This window comes from Sinocyclocheilus anshuiensis, unplaced genomic scaffold (genome assembly GCF_001515605.1).
Source record: "Sinocyclocheilus anshuiensis isolate Anshui unplaced genomic scaffold, SAMN03320099.WGS_v1.1 scaffold659, whole genome shotgun sequence".
Classification (NCBI taxonomy): domain Eukaryota; kingdom Metazoa; phylum Chordata; class Actinopteri; order Cypriniformes; family Cyprinidae; genus Sinocyclocheilus; species Sinocyclocheilus anshuiensis.
The window spans coordinates 711,526-730,193 of record NW_015549698.1 but is presented as its reverse complement, the minus strand read 5'-3'; the positions used below and the strand labels follow the sequence as shown (position 1 = coordinate 730,193).

General features: G+C 37.4%; 1 protein-coding gene across 1 annotated transcript; it reads left to right on the top strand.

Moving 5' to 3' along the window:
• Nucleotides 1-4,759: 4,759 nt before the first annotated feature.
• On the top strand, nt 4,760-16,352 carry LOC107660528 (gamma-aminobutyric acid receptor subunit rho-2-like). Its single transcript, XM_016449851.1, has 8 exons — nt 4,760-4,793; nt 11,030-11,097; nt 12,522-12,745; nt 12,878-12,960; nt 13,714-13,854; nt 15,162-15,314; nt 15,471-15,667; nt 15,908-16,352. The coding sequence occupies exons 1-8, from the start codon at nt 4,775-4,777 to the stop codon at nt 16,214-16,216; spliced, it is 1,194 nt and encodes a 397-aa protein (XP_016305337.1). The 5' UTR covers nt 4,760-4,774; the 3' UTR covers nt 16,217-16,352.
• Nucleotides 16,353-18,668: the final 2,316 nt, after the last annotated feature.

The window sequence follows — 18,668 nt, the reverse complement described above, 5'->3', positions numbered from 1 at the left end:
GTGCCGATGCCGATATTTACATTTAAAGCCATTATCGGCCGATTCCGATATCAGTCCGAGTATCATGCATCCCTACTCCAGAGCTGTAGTGTGAAAATGTAATGTAATCAGCTTCAGTCTCTTTGTTCTGGTCTAGGCCGAATCATCATCTGTGGCTCCTCAGACATCAAGCGAGGGTCCGTCCGTTCCAGCGGCTCCGAGTCCACGTCAGCGGCGCTCGCAGAACCAGAGCCAGTCCCTGAGATACCCGGCGTTCACGGCGTCCCCCGCTGCGCAGCTCCCCCCGCAGGACACCAGTCACACGGCCACCGCCGTCCTCATCGTTCTCCTCACACTCGCTCTAGCTGCGCTCATTTTCCGCAGGATCTATTTGGCCCACGAGTATAAGTTCGATTACGAGCTGTGAACTCTTCCTACAGCACTTGAAAAGCACCACTGTCGTTCTGCCCTCGTCCAGATCCAGCTCACCCTCGGTCTCATGTTTGTCCTTCCTGGACAGAGCTTTGTGTCTTCAGAAGGGGAAAAGATTTCCGGATGTATTCGCAGAACAAAACCTGGAGGGGCAAATCTCAGTACGCTTGTCAAGAACACGCCATGGTCTGATTTCACCCCAAAAAATACAAAATGCTAAATTGTATTTCACAAGAAGACAGTAAAGTCTGTGTTTGGACCATTAAGATTTTTTGTTTGTTTGTTTGCATTGTAATGTTTCATGACAATTATTCCACTCATAAAGTAAATTCTTATTACTGTAATGTGTTCTTAATACTGTAATTATATTTGTACTATTTTAACTGTGAAGTATTTATGCATCATGGTAGTAATTGTACTGCCTTTTAATTTAAGAAGATTTTATTTTTTTTAAAAAGCAGCTCATCTGGACACATTACTGTAATGAGATTGTTTTGCATGTAATAAGAATTTGGGCGTAATGTTCCTGCTTTCTTTACGCAAAATATAATTCATAAAATTAAATTCCATTTTGGGGTGAAATATGACCAAGACATGTTTATGAGTGGTTTGTTTTTAGATCCTGCGATTTATTGTTTATGTACGGTTTCCCAAATAATGCATTTCAGAAAGTCTATTGTTGCAAATTGTACAAAATTTGGTCTTGGACTGAAGCAAACTAAAAAACTGAAACCTGTAGAAATTGAATTGCTTCTGTTGTGTGTTTGTCTATCCCAGAATTAAACATTTACATACTCTTAAAATGCTGTAATGTAGGCATGGTTGTAATACTATTAAACAGTTAAAAACATATGCACATAGAGCAATGATGTATGTGAATGAATCATCTGCTCATTTTCAGAAAACGTTCAACCAGTTAAGACTCTTAAGTTTTTTTTTTTTTTACTTAATCGCGATTAATCGCATCCAAAAAAAGTTTTTGTTTACATAATATATGTATATACTGTATATGTGTACTGTATATATTTTTTATATATTTTTATGTATATATAAATACACACATGCATGTATATATTTCAGAAAAATGTTATGTTTAAATATTAAATATATTTATATACTATATAATATAAATTATATAGACATGTAAATATGTGTAAATATTTTCAAAATATATACTGTATGTGTTTGTATTTATATATACATAAAAATATATAAAAAATATATACAGTACACATATACAGTATATACATATATTATGTAAACAAAAACTTTTATTTTGGATGCGATTAATCACGATTAATCGTTTGAGAGCACTAAAATGTATATATATATGTAATCTTGAAACTCTGGAATTTAAATATAGCAACATCATATACATGAATCAGTGCTGTAGACAAAATTTATGTTGGCCCTATGTAGATAGACAACTAAAACATCTAAAACATCAAGTAAAACATCTGTTTTACTTCTTTAAGCCACAACCCGTAGTTGCTATAGCCTAATGTTTAAAAGGACAAATAATGCAATAAACTTGATTCAACCATAACTGTTTGCTCTTTTCACTTGAAGAGGGAGCACTTTGTAGCATTGAAGTAATAATATTAAACAAGTTATACAAATTGTCCCTGCAGCATTTATGATATGGATATGAACGGTGCCCTAAATTGTGTGGCATGGAGTGTTGTTACATGTCTAATTTAACAGACTGTTAGCTGAACGGGGGGAAATCCTATAGACTTGCACTAAAGGGTGGACGAGCCATATCTAGGGAGCATGCTAACATAGAGAAAGACTATGGCACAAGAACTGAATGTAGTATTTTTATGTTTGTGCATTTACCCTGGATAAATTAGCTGGCTTTAAGATTGTGTAAAATTGTGCTACATCATTTACATATAATATCAACATATAAGGCATTTAATGTGGGGCAGTGTGATCTGTGATTGTGATATCTGCAAAAAATGATTTTTGTACTTATTATTTTTGTCTTGTTTTCAGTTACACTTTATTTTGAAAGTCCACTTTAGACATAATACTAACTATAAGTAACCTTGCAACTACATGTCTACTAACTCTCAGAATAGACTATTAGGTTAGGTTTAGGGTTAGTAGAATAAGTTGACAGTCAGTATGTTGTATGTTGTGGAACCATCAAAGTAAAGTGTTAGAAGATATTAAAGGAACACTCCACTATTTTTAAAAATAGGCTCATTTTCCAACTCCCCTAGAGTTAAACAGTTGAGTTTTACCGTTTTCGAATCCATTCAGCCGATCTCCGGGTCTGGCGGTAGCACTTTTAGCTGTAGCTTAGCATAGATCATTGAATCTGATTAGACCGTTAGCATCTCGCTCAAAAATGACCAAAGAGTTTCTATATTTTTCCTATTTAAAACTTGACTCTTCTGTAGTTATATCGTGTACTAAGACCGACGGAAAATGAAAAGTTGCGATTTTCTAGGCCGGTATGGCTAGGAACTATACTCTCATTCCGGCGTAATAATCAAGGAACTTTGCTGCCGTACCATGTTGAAAAGAATTTTTTTTTTTTTTTTGAAAACAAGTGATTTTACTTGTCAAGTAAATGCATCTTGATTCAAGAATGTTACTTTATTTACAGTATACTAGAAAACAAGAAAATACTTTAAAAAATGTTTTTTTGCAGGGTATACAGTTAAGCACGGATGATCATTAAAAGATTAAAATTAATTAGATTCAGATTAAATTATATGATATATGTTACAAAAAAAAGTAACAATTTTGAAATATGTTGATGGTTGTATCTCATTTTATTTTTTGTCTTTTATCTCAGTATTCCTGTCAATGTTTTATAAGGGTCTTATGCATAATAGCAACCCTAGAATGCGATCAACCCGTTTAAAATAGCTGGGCTAAGATATAATATTTTTTATAACTGCAGAAATATGTTAATTCAGTAGGCTATACACATAAATCCCACCGGTCACGACCATAAAATACAATTTTTCACACACTTTTCCAAAACAAATTCAAAAAATAATGATTGATTATTTCAAAGGGTTACTAATGACACATCATTTGGATATTTTCATGTCTGGGAAAAATTTGGGATTAAACGGGTTACAATAGTTTGTATTTTAAAACGCGTGCGTCTGGACACCCCTGTAAGTACGGAGCGGAGGTGAAATGACTCGATGCATCGTTGTAAATAATCGCGATGTGCGTGACCAATCAGAGCGCGCGTTCAGCTCTAGCGTTCAGCAGAACTAACTTCACTCGGAATGAACGCTGACTGGAAGACGAGATGCTCTCCAGCGCAGTCTTTCCTTCACAATGTCTCTCTTTGTGAAAGCTGTTTTATTTCTTCTGTGCGCAAGTGTGTGCGGGAAGATGAAGCCCAACCTCAGGAGAACATCTGTACAACATCACAAACACGGAACGTGAGTGTCACACGCTTTCAACTTATTATTTCAGTTTTAACAGACGTTCATATGCAAATAGGGACACCATGGAGAGCTGGGATAGTTGTCACAAAGGTATCTTTGCATAAAAAGTCTAATTATAAAAATGCTTGTGGTTTTGTAAGTTTTGATACATTTTCTTAAATGGTGCGTTTCTTATAAAATACATTAGGCAAATTACTGTCTGTGCTGGCAAAATAATGGTAATGGTGTCCTTATATATTTTGCTTTTTCATCAATTAAATTCTGCATAATTGTTTTATAGTTTCAATTCTGCTCAGAAAACTACCAAAATAGGCAGTTCAATATGCAGTTTAAGGGTTTAAAAGGTTGTCATTGTGAAAACTATACATGACAGCTAAACCAGATAACAGTTCAATTGTAATTAACTGCAAACCACTTAAGGTTATGTACAGTTTATGTTTACTGTCTTTTTTTACATTTTATTTAGCCTCTTTATTTTTTGCAGTCAAGACTAGAAAAATAAAAAATCTGGTTGACTCATTTCACATTTCAGGAACAAATATTTTACTGAAAAGAATGGAGTTCATGAATGTTCAAATTCTAAATCATAATATTTCTATTAATAAATGCCCAGAGTGCTTTTATTATTTATTGGAAATACTAATACATTTTGGTTAAAACTGCTAATATATACTAGTGTGCATATAAAAATACTACTTAACGTTTAGTGCAATTAATTCTACATTTTTATTTTATTAAATAGGTTAAATAGGTCGTTTTTGCCTCAAAACTTTTTGAGATTGAGTGGTGAATAATAGTTGTGCTCATGAGACGTCTGTGTGTATGAGATTGCACTGAAGATGTTCTTTTGCAGTCCACTTTTCAAGAAGATGCTGGATGAAACTAAGACGCATCAGGTGAAATCGGACCATCTGCTGCGTGTTGATGATCATGACTTCACTATGAGACCAGCATTTGCAGGTAAAATCCCTGTGTGTGTGTTAGTGGCATGAAAATCACAAAAAAATTGGTTTGCCATATACAGTATATTGTCAACCCATACTAATTGTAATCTATTTCTTATGCATTTTTAAATTATTTTTATTGTACGAGACCATCACATTTCTGATTATTTGCAAGAATAGGTGCTGTGAATATTATTACACAAAAAAAATGCTGGGTTAAATATAACCCAGCGCTGGGTTATATTTAACCCAGCATTTTTTAGAGTGTATATTAATATTAAAGAGTATGTCCACACTTTTCAGCTGTGATCTTTCACACATGTGCTCCGGATCATTTGCATTATTTATATGATATTTATGCCCTGCAATTGTGCGAATAATGTGAGTTTTATGAACAGATTTAAACATGTTCATCAGTTTATCATCATCATTGATTTTTTTCTATTTTAGCAAAATTCCATAGTGAAGGCTACATAACATGTGAAGACTCATATTTTGCCTCAAAATCGCTTAAAGAGAACAAAGCATATCTTAAAGACCCGTAGGAATTTTTGATATATTTTAGTGACACCACCCATAGGTGGGTGTCTCCAGGACACAGCTGGCTCTTTGAACCTTTAGAAAATACAATATTTTTTTAAACACTTTAATTTGTGTACTAACAGTTGAACTGTTAAGGCAAATTGTATAGCTATAGCATTTGAATGATCTCAAATACAAATATCTTAAATATTGCACATTTCAGTAATTTGACAAAATTACAGTTTGGAAATGATGAAAATTTTTCTTAAACATCAAGTGATTGTATATGTTTTTCACACATCATGTGTCTCATATTTAATTTCAAGGTCTTCACTGATATAGTTATCTTCTTGGTAACCAAGTACAATGAGTACAGTAAAAACAGTTTAAAAAACTGGGAAAATGTTTTGTCGTTTAAAATGATTGCAATAAATGGGAATGTCACACAATAAATTCTGAAATATTTGATGTTTTTATGAATCTACATTTCAGTATTTATTATGTGAAAGTGATGTGAAACTTTTGACAATCCCTAACTGCCTTTGTGTAGATTATCATATTTTTAAACCAATAATAATGAATATTTTGATAATGAATTTTCATATTTTAATCTTGAGATTTACCCAGGCTGATGTGTTATATAGTTTGATCAGTGCCACACGTATCACTTTGTAATTAAAGTCTTTCTTGGTCTCATTTGTTGTCCAAATCCTTCCCCACGTCTCATCTGCGTCACTATCACACATTCTGCTGAAGGTTCTCAGCTGCTGATGTCTGGAGCTTCTCACTCGAGTCTCATTGTTCCTGCAGAGATTTGACGATTGACCTCTTCTAGGCAGTGTCTGGATGGCTGGAAGTTACACTTACTGTTAATTGAACCAGCAGCGCTCACTGGGGTGTTCAATTACTCGCTGATATTGTGAAGGCTTTTCTAATTTACACATTGCTTTTGCTTCTGACTTTTTCCCAGTTTTCATTATCACAGCAGTCCGATTCAAATTCACAACCTGAACGTCAATCCCAGTGGGGGTTTTATCTTGAAAATGTAGTTGTTTCTCAGGAGGGCAATGATAACGCTGAGTGTGACTGCAAGCTCTGACTCAATGTAATTCTTGTGTTTAATTCTTGTGGCTTTTGTGCTGGATATCATCTATGACTGACAAGCACTTTTAGAAATAGCATAGAAGTTCCCCAATGTCGATCTATTGTTTACAAAGATGGAATTGGAACCCTTTTTCTGGACTGCTGGTCGTGACTATAAAAGCACAGCCAGAAAATTCTTCCAGCAAATGTGCATTCACTAGATAATAAGCTTTGCAATTTAAGGTTGCAAATCTCTTCTCAACGAGAACCGAGTTGCTGCAATTTGCTTGAATATGTGCAGAGAACTCCATCATCAAGCCAAAGACCTTCCAGGAAAAAGCAGAAGAGCGGTGTTTTTTTTTATCATTTCTGGTGTGACTGGGAGATTGTATACTATATTGAGTTGTTTTGTAATTTCTTATACATTCAGTCACTTCCTCTCCCTGTCTGTGGTCCAACATGTATTAAAACATCAAGGACCAGATTTACTAAACAGTTCAAATTAGCCTGAGAGCGCAGTCCCATAAAAGCGCAGATAGGAGTGGAAAGTTCTGTTCGAATTTAAGAACCTTTTTGAAAAAAACAAAAACAGCATATGCTGGTTAGGTATGTTTTGAAGCATGGCAGCTGGTTTGAGCTGGTCCTTAGTTGGTCATGAGCTGGTCATGAGCTGGTTTAAGATGGTCATAAGCTGGTTTAAGCTGGGCCTTAGTTGGTCATGAGCTGGTCATGAGCTGGTTTAAGATGGTCATAAGCTGGTTTAAGCTGGGCCTTAGTTGGTCATGAGCTGGTCATGAGCTGGTTTAAGATGGTCATAAGCTGGTTTAAGCTGGGCCTTAGTTGGTCATGAGCTGGTCATGAGCTGGTTTAAGATGGTCATAAGCTGGTTTAAGCTGGGCCTTAGTTGGTCATGAGCTGGTCATGAGCTGGTTTAAGATGGTCATAAGCTGGTTTAAGCTGGGCCTTAGTTGGTCATGAGCTGGTCATGAGCTGGTTTAAGATGGTCATAAGCTGGTTTAAGCTGGGCCTTAGTTGGTCATGAGCTGGTCATGAGCTGGTTTAAGATGGTCATAAGCTGGTTTAAGCTGGGCCTTAGTTGGTCATGAGCTGGTCATGAGCTGGTTTAAGCTGGTCCTTAGTTGGTCATGAGCTGGTTTTAGATGGTCCTTTTTTGGTCATGAGCTGGTTTAAGCTGGTCCTTAGTTGGTCATGAGCTGGTTTAAGATGGTCCTTTGTTGGTCATGAGCTGGTCTTTTGTTGGTCATGAGCTGGTTTAAGATGGTCATAAGCTGGTTTAAGCTGGTCCTTAGTTGCTCATGAGCTGGTTTAAGATGGTCCTTTGTTGTTCATGAGCTGGTTTAAGCTGGTCCTTAGTTGGTCATGAGCTGGTTTAAGCTGGTCCTTAGTTAGTCATGAGCTGGTTTAAGATGGTCCTTAGTTGGTCCTGAGCTGGTTTAAGCTGGTCCTTAGTTGGTCATGAGCTGGTTTAAGCTGGTCCTGAGCTGGTTTAAGATGGTCATGTGCTGGTCCTAAGCAACTAGCTTCGGCTCAGGACCAGCTTAAACCAGCTGCCATGCTTCAAAACATACCTAACCAGCATATGCTGTTTTTTTCAACAGGGAACACAGACGCAACCAGATCGCTTCCAAAATGACGAACACAATCTACAAAGAGCAGTGCAAATTAGTGCATGGTCACAAACAAGCAGAGCCGATGATAATCAGGTGCAAAATAGGTTAAAGCTTTTTTGGGCGTTAAATAATGGTGCAAATACCAGTAAACTGACTAACGCAGTCCTTAGCAAATCACGTTGCATGATTTATTTAAATACTCTCCTCCCATAAATGTTGTGTCTGAAAGGGAAGCTACAAATGCATATGCAATACAGTTAGCTGCAAAAATAACCGTGTCCACATCTTTTCAAAGTCTGGTTTAGGCATGAAAAGGATTCGGGATTTCCTATCAGGCAGACATTACTTTGTTGAAAAAAACCAGCATATGCTGGTTAGGTATGTTTTGAAGCATGGCAGCTGGTTTGAGCTGGTTTAAGTTGGTCCTGAGCTGGTTATAAGCTGGTTATGAGCTGGTCCTGAGCAGAAGCTAGTTTCTTAGGACCAGCTTAGGACCAGCACATGACCAGCTTAAACCATCCTAAACCAGCTCATGACCAACTAAGGACCAGCTTAAACCAGCTCAGGACCAACTAAGGACCAGCTTAAACCAGCTCTGGACCAGCTTAAACCAGCTCATGGCCGACTAAGGACCAGCTTAACCCAGCTCAGGACCAGCTTAAACAAGCTCATGGCCGACTAAGGACCAGCTCAGGACCAGCTTAAACCAGCTCATGGCCAACTAAGGACCAGCTTAACCCAGCTCAGGACCAGCTTAAACCAGCTCATGGCTGACTAAGGACCAGCTTAAACCAGCTCAGGACCAGCTTAAACCAGCTCATGGCCAACTAAGGACCAGCTTAAACCAGCTCAGGACCAGCTTAAACCAACTCAAACCAGCTGCCACGCTTCAAAACACACCTAACCAGCATATGCTGTTTTTTCAACAGGGATATGTGGTCAAAACGGGACGTCAGATCTCATCTTCACTGACCCTCAACTCTAGAGCCCACAGAGTTTACCCCTGTACCCCAAACTGATCAAATCAGTCTGGAGATAAACCAAGGAGTTTGTGGTGAACTTCAGGAGACAATACAGAGAGCACTTCCGTCAACAGAAGCCCAGTATCTGGAGCATCAGATTTCTTGGTGATTAAATAACTGCAGTCTTCAGATGGTCAGTGCACACAGAGGTGGTGGTGAAGAAGACACAGCTATGGCTCTTCTTCAGTATAAGCTCCTGCTTCTGTTTTACTCGTGCCTACAGAGAGGCTGCACAATGGCCTCCTCTGAGACTATCAGAACCAGACAGATGCTTAGAGACTCTGTGTAGTTTTACAAAGATGAACAATGACTTACATTTTCAGTCCTAGTCAGTTTCAAATGTAGTTTAGACACATCTGAATACACTCATTCTTCACACATATACTCAGTCTTCCATTCAGCCAAAGAGGTGTCCAAGGACTGGATATTTATGTTGTCCATCCATTATGGAGAACAAGCAATATTCACAGGTCTTTGTGCTTCAAAGCTCAGGGGGAGAAGGCCAAGACTATGACAAAATAACTATAGATGTTGGAGACGTGGCCTGGAGGGTGGTTCTTTTGACACTCTTTTCATCTAAATACATGTACATTTGCTATGCGGCATTATTGTTATATTATTGTGGTACATTTTGTGTCTTATTTACCCCATATAAGGTGCATATTAGTACCTTAAAGCAGGGTTATTATAGTTAACTAAAACTAAAACCATAAAAAGGCATTTTTTGTTACTTGAAATAAAACAAACATTAACTGAAATAAAGTAAAATTATTTTATATACTAGAATAACTAAAGTGTAGTTTATGTACTAGAATAATTAAATGAAATAAAATTATACCGACATTAATATTATATATATATATTACATTTTATAATGATAATAAACACAACAAAACATAACAATACTACTAAAAAAAAAATCAAAAGTCAAAATTCATCACAGCTTTTGTACCTTTTTTCTGTGAGTGTAGTAAACCCCACTTGAATGCCATGGATTTCTGGTTTCATAGTACAGCAGGTAAAATAAGTATTGAACACATCACCATTTTTCTCAGTAAATATATTTCTAAAGGTGCTGTAGACATGAAATTTTCACCAGATGTCGATAACAATACAAGTAATCCGTACATACAAAGGAAACAAAACAAATAAGTTCAGAAATTAAGTTATATGTATTAAAATGGAATGACACAGGGAAAAAGGATTGAACTACTGAAATGTATTTAATACATTGTACAAAAGTCTTTGTTGGTAATGACAGCTTCAAGACGCCTCCTGTAGGAGAAACTAGTCGCATGCATTGCTCAGGAGTGATTTTGACTCATTCTTCCACAGAGTCCTCAAATCTTGAAGTTTCTGTGGGCCTCTTCTATGAACTCTGATCTTTAGTTCTTATTTTCTATTGGACTCAAGTCAGGTGATTGGCTGGCCGTTCTAGCAGCTTTATTTTCTTTCTCTGAAACCAATCGAGAGTTTCCTTGGCTGTGTTTGGGGTCATTGTCTTGCTGAAATGTCCAGCCTTGTTTCATCTTCATCATCCTGGTACTGTAGGTGTTGGGACTGAAGCAGCTAATATTCATTTCCACTGACGAGGGGCAGGATTGCTTTCTAATTACTGATAGATTTCGGCTGGTGTCTTGGCTTTCCATGCCTTTTTGCACCTCCCTTTCTTCATGTGTTCAATCCTTTTGCCCTGTGTCGTTCTATTTTATTACACATAACTTAATTTCTGAACTTATTTGTTTTGTTTTCTTTGTATGTATGGATTACTTGAGTTGTTACCAACATCTGGTGAGTTTCAAGTCAACAGCACCTTTAGAAATATATTAACTGAGAAAAATGGTGACGTGTTCAATACTTATTTTACCTGCTGTATATGTTGTCATTTATTTGGTGGGTGTGTAAATAATTCATAATTTGTCTTTAAATGTAAAAATGCTAAATTATATATATATATTTTAAACTTGAAACTAATACTGTTCTCTTCTCTTCAGGTCCAGCAGTACCAGTAGGTGTGGATGTACAGGTAGAGAGTTTGGACAGTATCTCAGAAGTAGATATGGTAAGAAAAGTTTAATTATTTGGTCAGTGATTGTCATGAATCATTCATTTATAATGCAAAGACACACTCCAGCAACCCATATTCAATTCGCTTTGCACCGGTTTTGTCCACAAAGAAAAAAAAACTTTAATAAAAACTGAAATCTTCCTTTCTGTACGTTTTTAAATTAAATCTGCATTAATTAATTAAGAATGATGCATACATATTTTACAATTTACATAATGTATGATTTTTGCCCATTACTGTAATGAGAATGTGATTATTACCGTTAAAGTAGGCTACTTGCGGTCCAAATGTCATCAAGGAGATTGCATGGATTATATATGGATCTCAGTGTTTGTGATTAACCTTTCCTTCTAAAAGCACCAGAGATGTATCTAGACATGCTTTTATTTATCATATCAGTGGCGATGTTTACGAGTGAGCGTGGATTTGATCTTACATAATATGCTAGAGGATAATCCAGTGACATCACAGAGAATCAGCCAATCAGGATCAGTCCATCCCATTTGATAAAGGCTGGTAAAAGTGCTGACATCCCTCAGTAATGCCAACAGATGGTAATATTTCACAAGGCTTTAAGCAGTTTAGAAATGCATGTCAACACCTTGCATAAAAGCTTTTTTTTCTGGTTTCAATCGGACTAAGCAAATTAGTTTTGTAACCCCATCAATGGTAACTGCACTGTTAAAGCTGTTTTATTCTACCTCCGTCATGGTTGAGATCACGTGATCAGATGGTGTTAGTAACAAGACCATTGTTATGTCAGCTAGTCAAACATAAACAAAACCATACATGTAGAATTAAAGGTGACAGATGTTCATTTATTGACTATATTGGACAACCGTCAACTGTTTGGTTAAATTTGACAGAATTTGCATTTTTTGGGAGAACTATACCTTCACTAAGCCCTGTAAGCAAAGAGCCTATTGAACCTCATATAAAACATACAGTACCTGTATATGAACTGAACTGAGCTCATTGAGCTCTAGAGCTGTCGCTAAAGACGGAAGACAATGTTGTCATCTATTTTTTATATTAAGAGGAAAACAGTAGTTGAGGGATTTGAGGAGCTGTTTTGTCTATTTCTAGGTTTTACATGGATTTCAGATGTTTTTTATACACTATAGTGGGTAGTGGGGCTAAAGAGGTCCACAGCTCGCTGTGATTTTGCACAATATGGCACAACTTCTCATACCTTCTTGCTTAATTATACAGTAGATGCAGTGTACAAAAGCTTCTCAGAAGACTGGTTAAGATGAGTAGAACAGATTAATATAACAATGTATTGATAGCGCTTTAGAGTTGCTTAATTTCAGCATGCTAAGCTGGGATAGGAGAACGTATTTTAACATTTATGTTAACAAGCAAAAAAAAATACGCAATGATATTGAAAGTCAATCCCTGGCATACTTTTCATACAGGACTTCACCATGACCCTATACCTGAGACACTACTGGAAGGATGAGCGATTGTCTTTTCCCAGTAAAACCAATAAAAGCATGACTTTCGATGGTCGATTGGTGAAGAAAATCTGGGTTCCTGATGTGTTCTTTGTGCATTCCAAACGATCCTTCATCCACGACACCACCACGGAGAACATCATGATCAGGGTATATCCTGATGGACATGTGCTCTACAGCCTCAGGTTTGGACAACAAACATCATTTACACAAATGCTTGGACAATGCATGGCACACCTTAACCTGCATGCTTGCATACATGTTTTTATTCTGCTGTCATAATCATGTTTGACAGTGCTTTTTTTTTGGTGTTTCAGGGTGACTGTAACTTCAGCATGTAATATGGACTTCAGTCGATTCCCACTGGACACGCAGACCTGCACGTTAGAGCTGGAGAGCTGTGAGTGACATGTAATTCTCCTGACTTTAAAGCAGTAGCTCACCAAAAAATGAAAATTTGCTTGAAAATGTACTCAGCCTCAGGCCATTCAAGAAGTAGATGATTTTGTTTCTTCATCAGATTTGGAGAAATGTAGCATTGCATCACTTGCTCAGCAATGGATGCTCTGCAGTGAATGGGTGCCGTCAGAATGAGAGTCCAGACAGCTGATAAAAACATCACAATAATCCACACCACTCCAGTCCATCATATATATAAAGTAGGTCCGTCTCATCTGAATCAGGAGAGAAATATGCACAGATCAAGCACCATTTACAAACAAAAAGAGTCCTAAACAAGCATGTGGGTGGATTTTGATGTGAGAGGACAACAGGGGATGGACTTTTTCACTAGAGTAAGCGTTATTATGAATTACAGACATCTGATTTTGACAAAAAGCAAATGTTTAGGGTTGCAACATCTTAATGATGGATTTGTTTCTTACAAACACACAGCTTTTGTGGATTATTGTGATGTTTTTATCAGCTGTTTGGACTCTCATTCTGACGGCACCCATTCACTGCAGAGCATCCATTGCTGAGCAAGTGATGCAATGCTACATTTCTCCAAATCTGATGAAGAAACAAACTACGTCTTGGACGGCCTGAGAGTGAGTACATTTTCAGCAAATTTTCATTTTTGTATGACCTATTCCTTTAATGCCAAATATCACATCAGTCTCTGCAAACATTGGTTCATCTGCTGTGTGTCCAGATGCTTACACTGATGAAGACCTGATGCTCTACTGGAAGAGTGGAGATGAATCACTGAGCACAGATGACAAGATCTCTCTGTCTCAGTTCCTCATTCAGAAGTTTCACACCACCTCCAGACTGGCCTTCTACAGCAGCACAGGTGCGCATGCCTAATTTTAAATAGTAAACTATAGGCAGTTCTGTTTCAGTTTCAGGCTGTCTACTAGTGCATGACGTGCTGTCACTTTGCACCTTTAAGGTTAGTATGCCAGACATCTTGCACAAATCCCATTTTGTTGCATGCATATAAAGGGCAAAATCCGTTTATTTGACATTATTTGAGCAACTTTGGACTTTGTCATGAGTGGCTTCTTTTTGCTTCTTTTTATATGTACGCATAATTCGATTAAGGCAGTGATTAAGTTGAAGCTCATGGAAACATAGAATACAGTAATTACGGTAATGCGATTATGCTCATTACACCGCAATCAACATAGTTCAGTGTTTCTATGTTCCTCCTCTACAGAGAGTAAAAGTAAAACTAAAATAGTGCTGCTGTTAGCTAAAGGGGTCATATGATGCTGCTAAAAAGAACATTATTTTGTGTAGACCAAACAAAGTAGTTTCGCTTTCACAACGAAGCACACAGCGTCTTCACGACATGGCTGCAGCAGCAACAACAAAACTACAGCGAGAATAAAAGTTGCGCCTTCTTTCTTTGCGTGAACATTTGGGCGGCGTTATGCAAATCTTCCCACATAGTGAGGTAGATATGTGGGGCCGTGTTAGAACGAGCCGTTTTAGGTAGGTGTGGCTGACTCTTAACTTTTATAAAGAATATCTCTTTGGATTTGAGACTTTAGTCTTTGCAACTTTACAGATCTTCTTTATGCACCAGGAGCTTGTAACACTCCAAAGAGAAAGGAAAAAATGAAATTGCATCATATGACCCCTTTAATAAAACAGGTTTCACTCTACAAGTGCTGATTGACCATTTGTGACGACACCTGCTGTTTATCAAGCATAAAGAGACAACAAGAACAGAAAAGAGAGCAGTGACCATTTATACAAATGTAATTAACTTAAAAATCTGAGAGTAGCTTTTTTAAAGGTATTTTCTTGGTTTATTTATTATTCATGTTTTAGGTTTTTGTAATGTTTTTTTTTTTGTATCACCAAATGTGGTCAGTGTTTGAGAATTTAAATGTTATCTTCAAATTCAAAGTTAACTGACTTCACTGAGATAGCTAATTGCTAGCAAGTCTCAAGAAATGTCAAAACCACACAAATCATTGTGATGAGAGTTTTGATATAAATGATGCATTAAAGTTGCATTTTTCAAGATTTGGGTGCTCAAGAGTACCCTTAAGAAATAAGATTTAAGTTCAGTCCTTGCACAGACTTCAGAATCAGAAATCTTTGCATTTTCTTTTACTAGTACTTGTTCTCAATTCATATCTCCTGCAGGTTGGTACAATCGTCTTTACATCAACTTCGCTCTGCGTCGTCATATCTTCTTCTTCCTGCTTCAGACGTACTTTCCTGCCACTCTGATGGTCATGCTGTCATGGGTGTCCTTCTGGATCGACCGGCGGGCTGTTCCTGCTCGAGTCTCGTTAGGTGAATTAAATGGGGAAACCAGTGGGATTGTTTAGCTGAATACTTAAATGGGTGCAGGATTTCACAACCAGTTATTCTTGATGTAAGCAGTTCTAGATGCAAATATAATGTGACTACAATTGTGTTTCATTCGTGTTTCACTGTAATTTCTTCTAGGCATCACAACGGTGCTCACCATGTCCACCATCATCACTGGGGTGAACGCCTCCATGCCCAGAGTCTCCTACATCAAAGCTGTGGACATTTACCTGTGGGTCAGCTTCGTCTTTGTCTTTTTATCGGTACTTGAGTATGCTGTCATAAACTACCTGACCACAGTGCATGATGGGACAGATCGCAAATCAAAGGAGAAGGTAAATACACAACTGATTTTCAAGTGTATTCAATTAATCTCTTTATTTTGCTAACAATCATTTTCACTATCACTTTCCTTTATGCACCTTCATTATGTGGGCTTGACAACACATACAACACATACTCTTGTAGTTATAGTTTCAGTAAAGTTTGTTTGTATAAAGGTAATATTCACAACCTGGAAGCAAGTTAAAAGTTCTCTAAATGGTAATGGAAGTGTTTGTGCTTTTCCATTTTAGCCTTTACCCAGCACATGTGACATATCTCACGCAAGGACTATGATTCTGGATGAAGCATACAGTAAGCCTGATACTAATGGCCTGGCAGGATATACACAGGCTCCTGTCTCCTCTGAGGAGGCTGCAGATAAACAGGACCACATGGTGATGTGCCTGTCTTTGGCAAATGAGGCCACAGGAGCCAAGAAGAAGACCCTTCGAGGCTTCCGTATCATCCAAAACACTCACGTCATTGATGCCTACTCTCGCATGATCTTCCCAGGGGCCTTTATATTCTTCAATCTTATCTATTGGTGTGTATACTGCTGAATTGCCTTGCAAAGAGATTGTGGTCGTAGCATATTGAAATACTTATGTATTAACAAAAGTAATAGAAAATTGTTATTTGTTGTGGATTGAAAGGGGACAACACAGGTAAACAAGATCATGACATAATGCATGTCCACCCAGCTAGCAGATATACATTCTTGGATAAGAAAGATGTAAATGTGAGAATCCTATTTGTTGATTGCATTTACATTTTTTTTTTAATTACTTTGGTACTATTTTCAAAAGAAAGTGGTGCATTTTTAAAAGTCTTTGTTTTACATATTCATTTTGAAGTTACCTGGTGCTGAATGAATGTTACTGTACTGTAAAACAGTAGACACAGTCATCAGAATAGAGATTACATGCGCAGAAGCTGTAATAAAACATATTTATACAAGTAAATTATGTTGAAAGAACACATCAAAAGTCACGTATACAGGAAAGTATTTTATTTTACAAAGTGGTTGCATTGTCAAACAATAAATTTAAACACTTTACTCTAAAAAGAGAATCTCAAATTAACTGATATCAAGCCTGTCCTAAACATTTGTCTATACATTTTTATCAAGATCAGTGAATATCTTCTTTGTTCAAGTACCATGGGAAAAACCTTCGGGCATGACGGTGCAGTTTTTGCAAGGCGTGAACAGTGTGACATGCTTATGGGGATGGTAATTTTACACCTTCCACCTCCATGCAGCAAAGAGTTTGGGTTGAGGAAAGGGCAATATGGTGGGAGATATAGGAACACGAACCAAGGATAAGCCTGAAACCACATTTCAAAATGGGTTCTACATTATATTTAGTATCAATAGTGACTGTCAAGTTGATGTCCATATGGCAGAAATGTACAGTAAAAATCATGTTAGTTAATGACATGTAATCAAACAGACGGTGAACACTATTAACAGCAATGATTATATGTTGCGATCAAACTTATAGCAAAGTTTGGTAGTTTTGTATGTTGTTTCAGGGTTGGCGTCCTCTGAGGGGTTGGCATCATCTCTTCTCAGGTGTTCGGTCATCTCAGGTCTTTGTAAGAGTTGGGTCCAGACTGAAGCTTCTGTAATTCCAAGTTACCTCGGGATGCCAATCCCGTGGCAGAAACAGAGAAGCAAATAGAGACAAAATGAGTGTAGCTGCTGTCTTCTGCCTATGTTCCTCTGATGAGCACCTGTTTATCGAGGCCCATACCTACCTGTTTAGCTGGGTCCACGTCTACCTCTTTGATCCACAGCAGGTCTTCCAGTCTAACCTGCTCCATGTTTGCATATTGCAAATGCTCACAGAAATTTGTACGAATATGGTATCCAATTGTGATCACCAGGTAAAAGAAATTAGTAATTGGGATATTTTTTAGCATTGTTCTATCATGACTAAAAGCTCTCACAGCAATTACTGTAATTTATTGTACTAACACAATTGAAAATAAGCTAAAATGTTTGCAAAAAAGTACATTTTGATGATCTGTTGTGAGATCATTAAGAGTTTTGAAAATGTACTACTGTAAACTGTAATGCCATAGAGCCAGCTTGACATCAGGTGAACATAGTTTTGACTAGAAGGACAGATTTTTTGGCCCTGGAACAATATTCATGTGAGGCAAACATAGCCCTACCCCCTCCATAAGACTAATGCACTAATGTAAAACATGAATGTATCTCTAAAATCTTAATGAAATGACAGAATGGTTTTCAAGCTCTTAATCCAAGCTCCTTTCTATGTTCCTAAAATTTGATTGGTTGATTGTAATGTTCTTCCAGAACCAACAAGAATGTAAATCCAGCATCATGTCAGCCAGAAATTCTTCATTTTTAATTGAATATACTCCATTGAGGCTCACCCAACAATGGAACCCCGCACGGCTCTGTGTGTGGCCCACTTCTGTTTTGTGTATGCATCTATGATTGTGTTACAAAACTCAAGTCATTGAAGTTTGTGGATGACATAATGGTCACTGGCCTGATCACAGATGGTGCGGAGGATGTATAAAGAGAGAAAGTTGAAACAAGGACAGTGCGTCAGGACAACAACCTCTGACTGAACAATTGTGAAACTATGGAGATAATCAAGGATTAAAGGACACAATGAAACACACACCTGCAGTGTTAGAGCCTCCTTTTTTCAAATATTAAAGATAGCTACATGACATTAAATATCTTGGCCAGTCTCCCTACCGACAACAGCCAACTTATTGCATAATAGCCTGTTATGGAAGTAACTCCGCCTAGTAGCGTGAAGTTCTACAGGGTCAGGGAAGGCATTGCAGCTCATTATTCAATGTGGGCTACCAGATATCATGGACATACACTCAGGTGTCATCAGAAGGTCAGGTCTAGCTACATCGACCTCACTTATTGCACTTGTATACTGCATCAATACATATAGTCAAAAACCAAATGACAACTATAGTAATCAAATCTGAACATTCATTGTACTCACACTGTGCTGA

Bases quoted from the DNA above. Each gene is read 5' to 3' on its own strand.
- LOC107660528 (XM_016449851.1), top strand. The intron at 11,098-12,521 runs GTAAGAAAAGTT...CTTTTCATACAG, and splicing joins GTATCTCAGAAGTAGATATG to GACTTCACCATGACCCTATA. The intron at 15,668-15,907 runs GTAAATACACAA...TTTCCATTTTAG, and splicing joins ATCGCAAATCAAAGGAGAAG to CCTTTACCCAGCACATGTGA.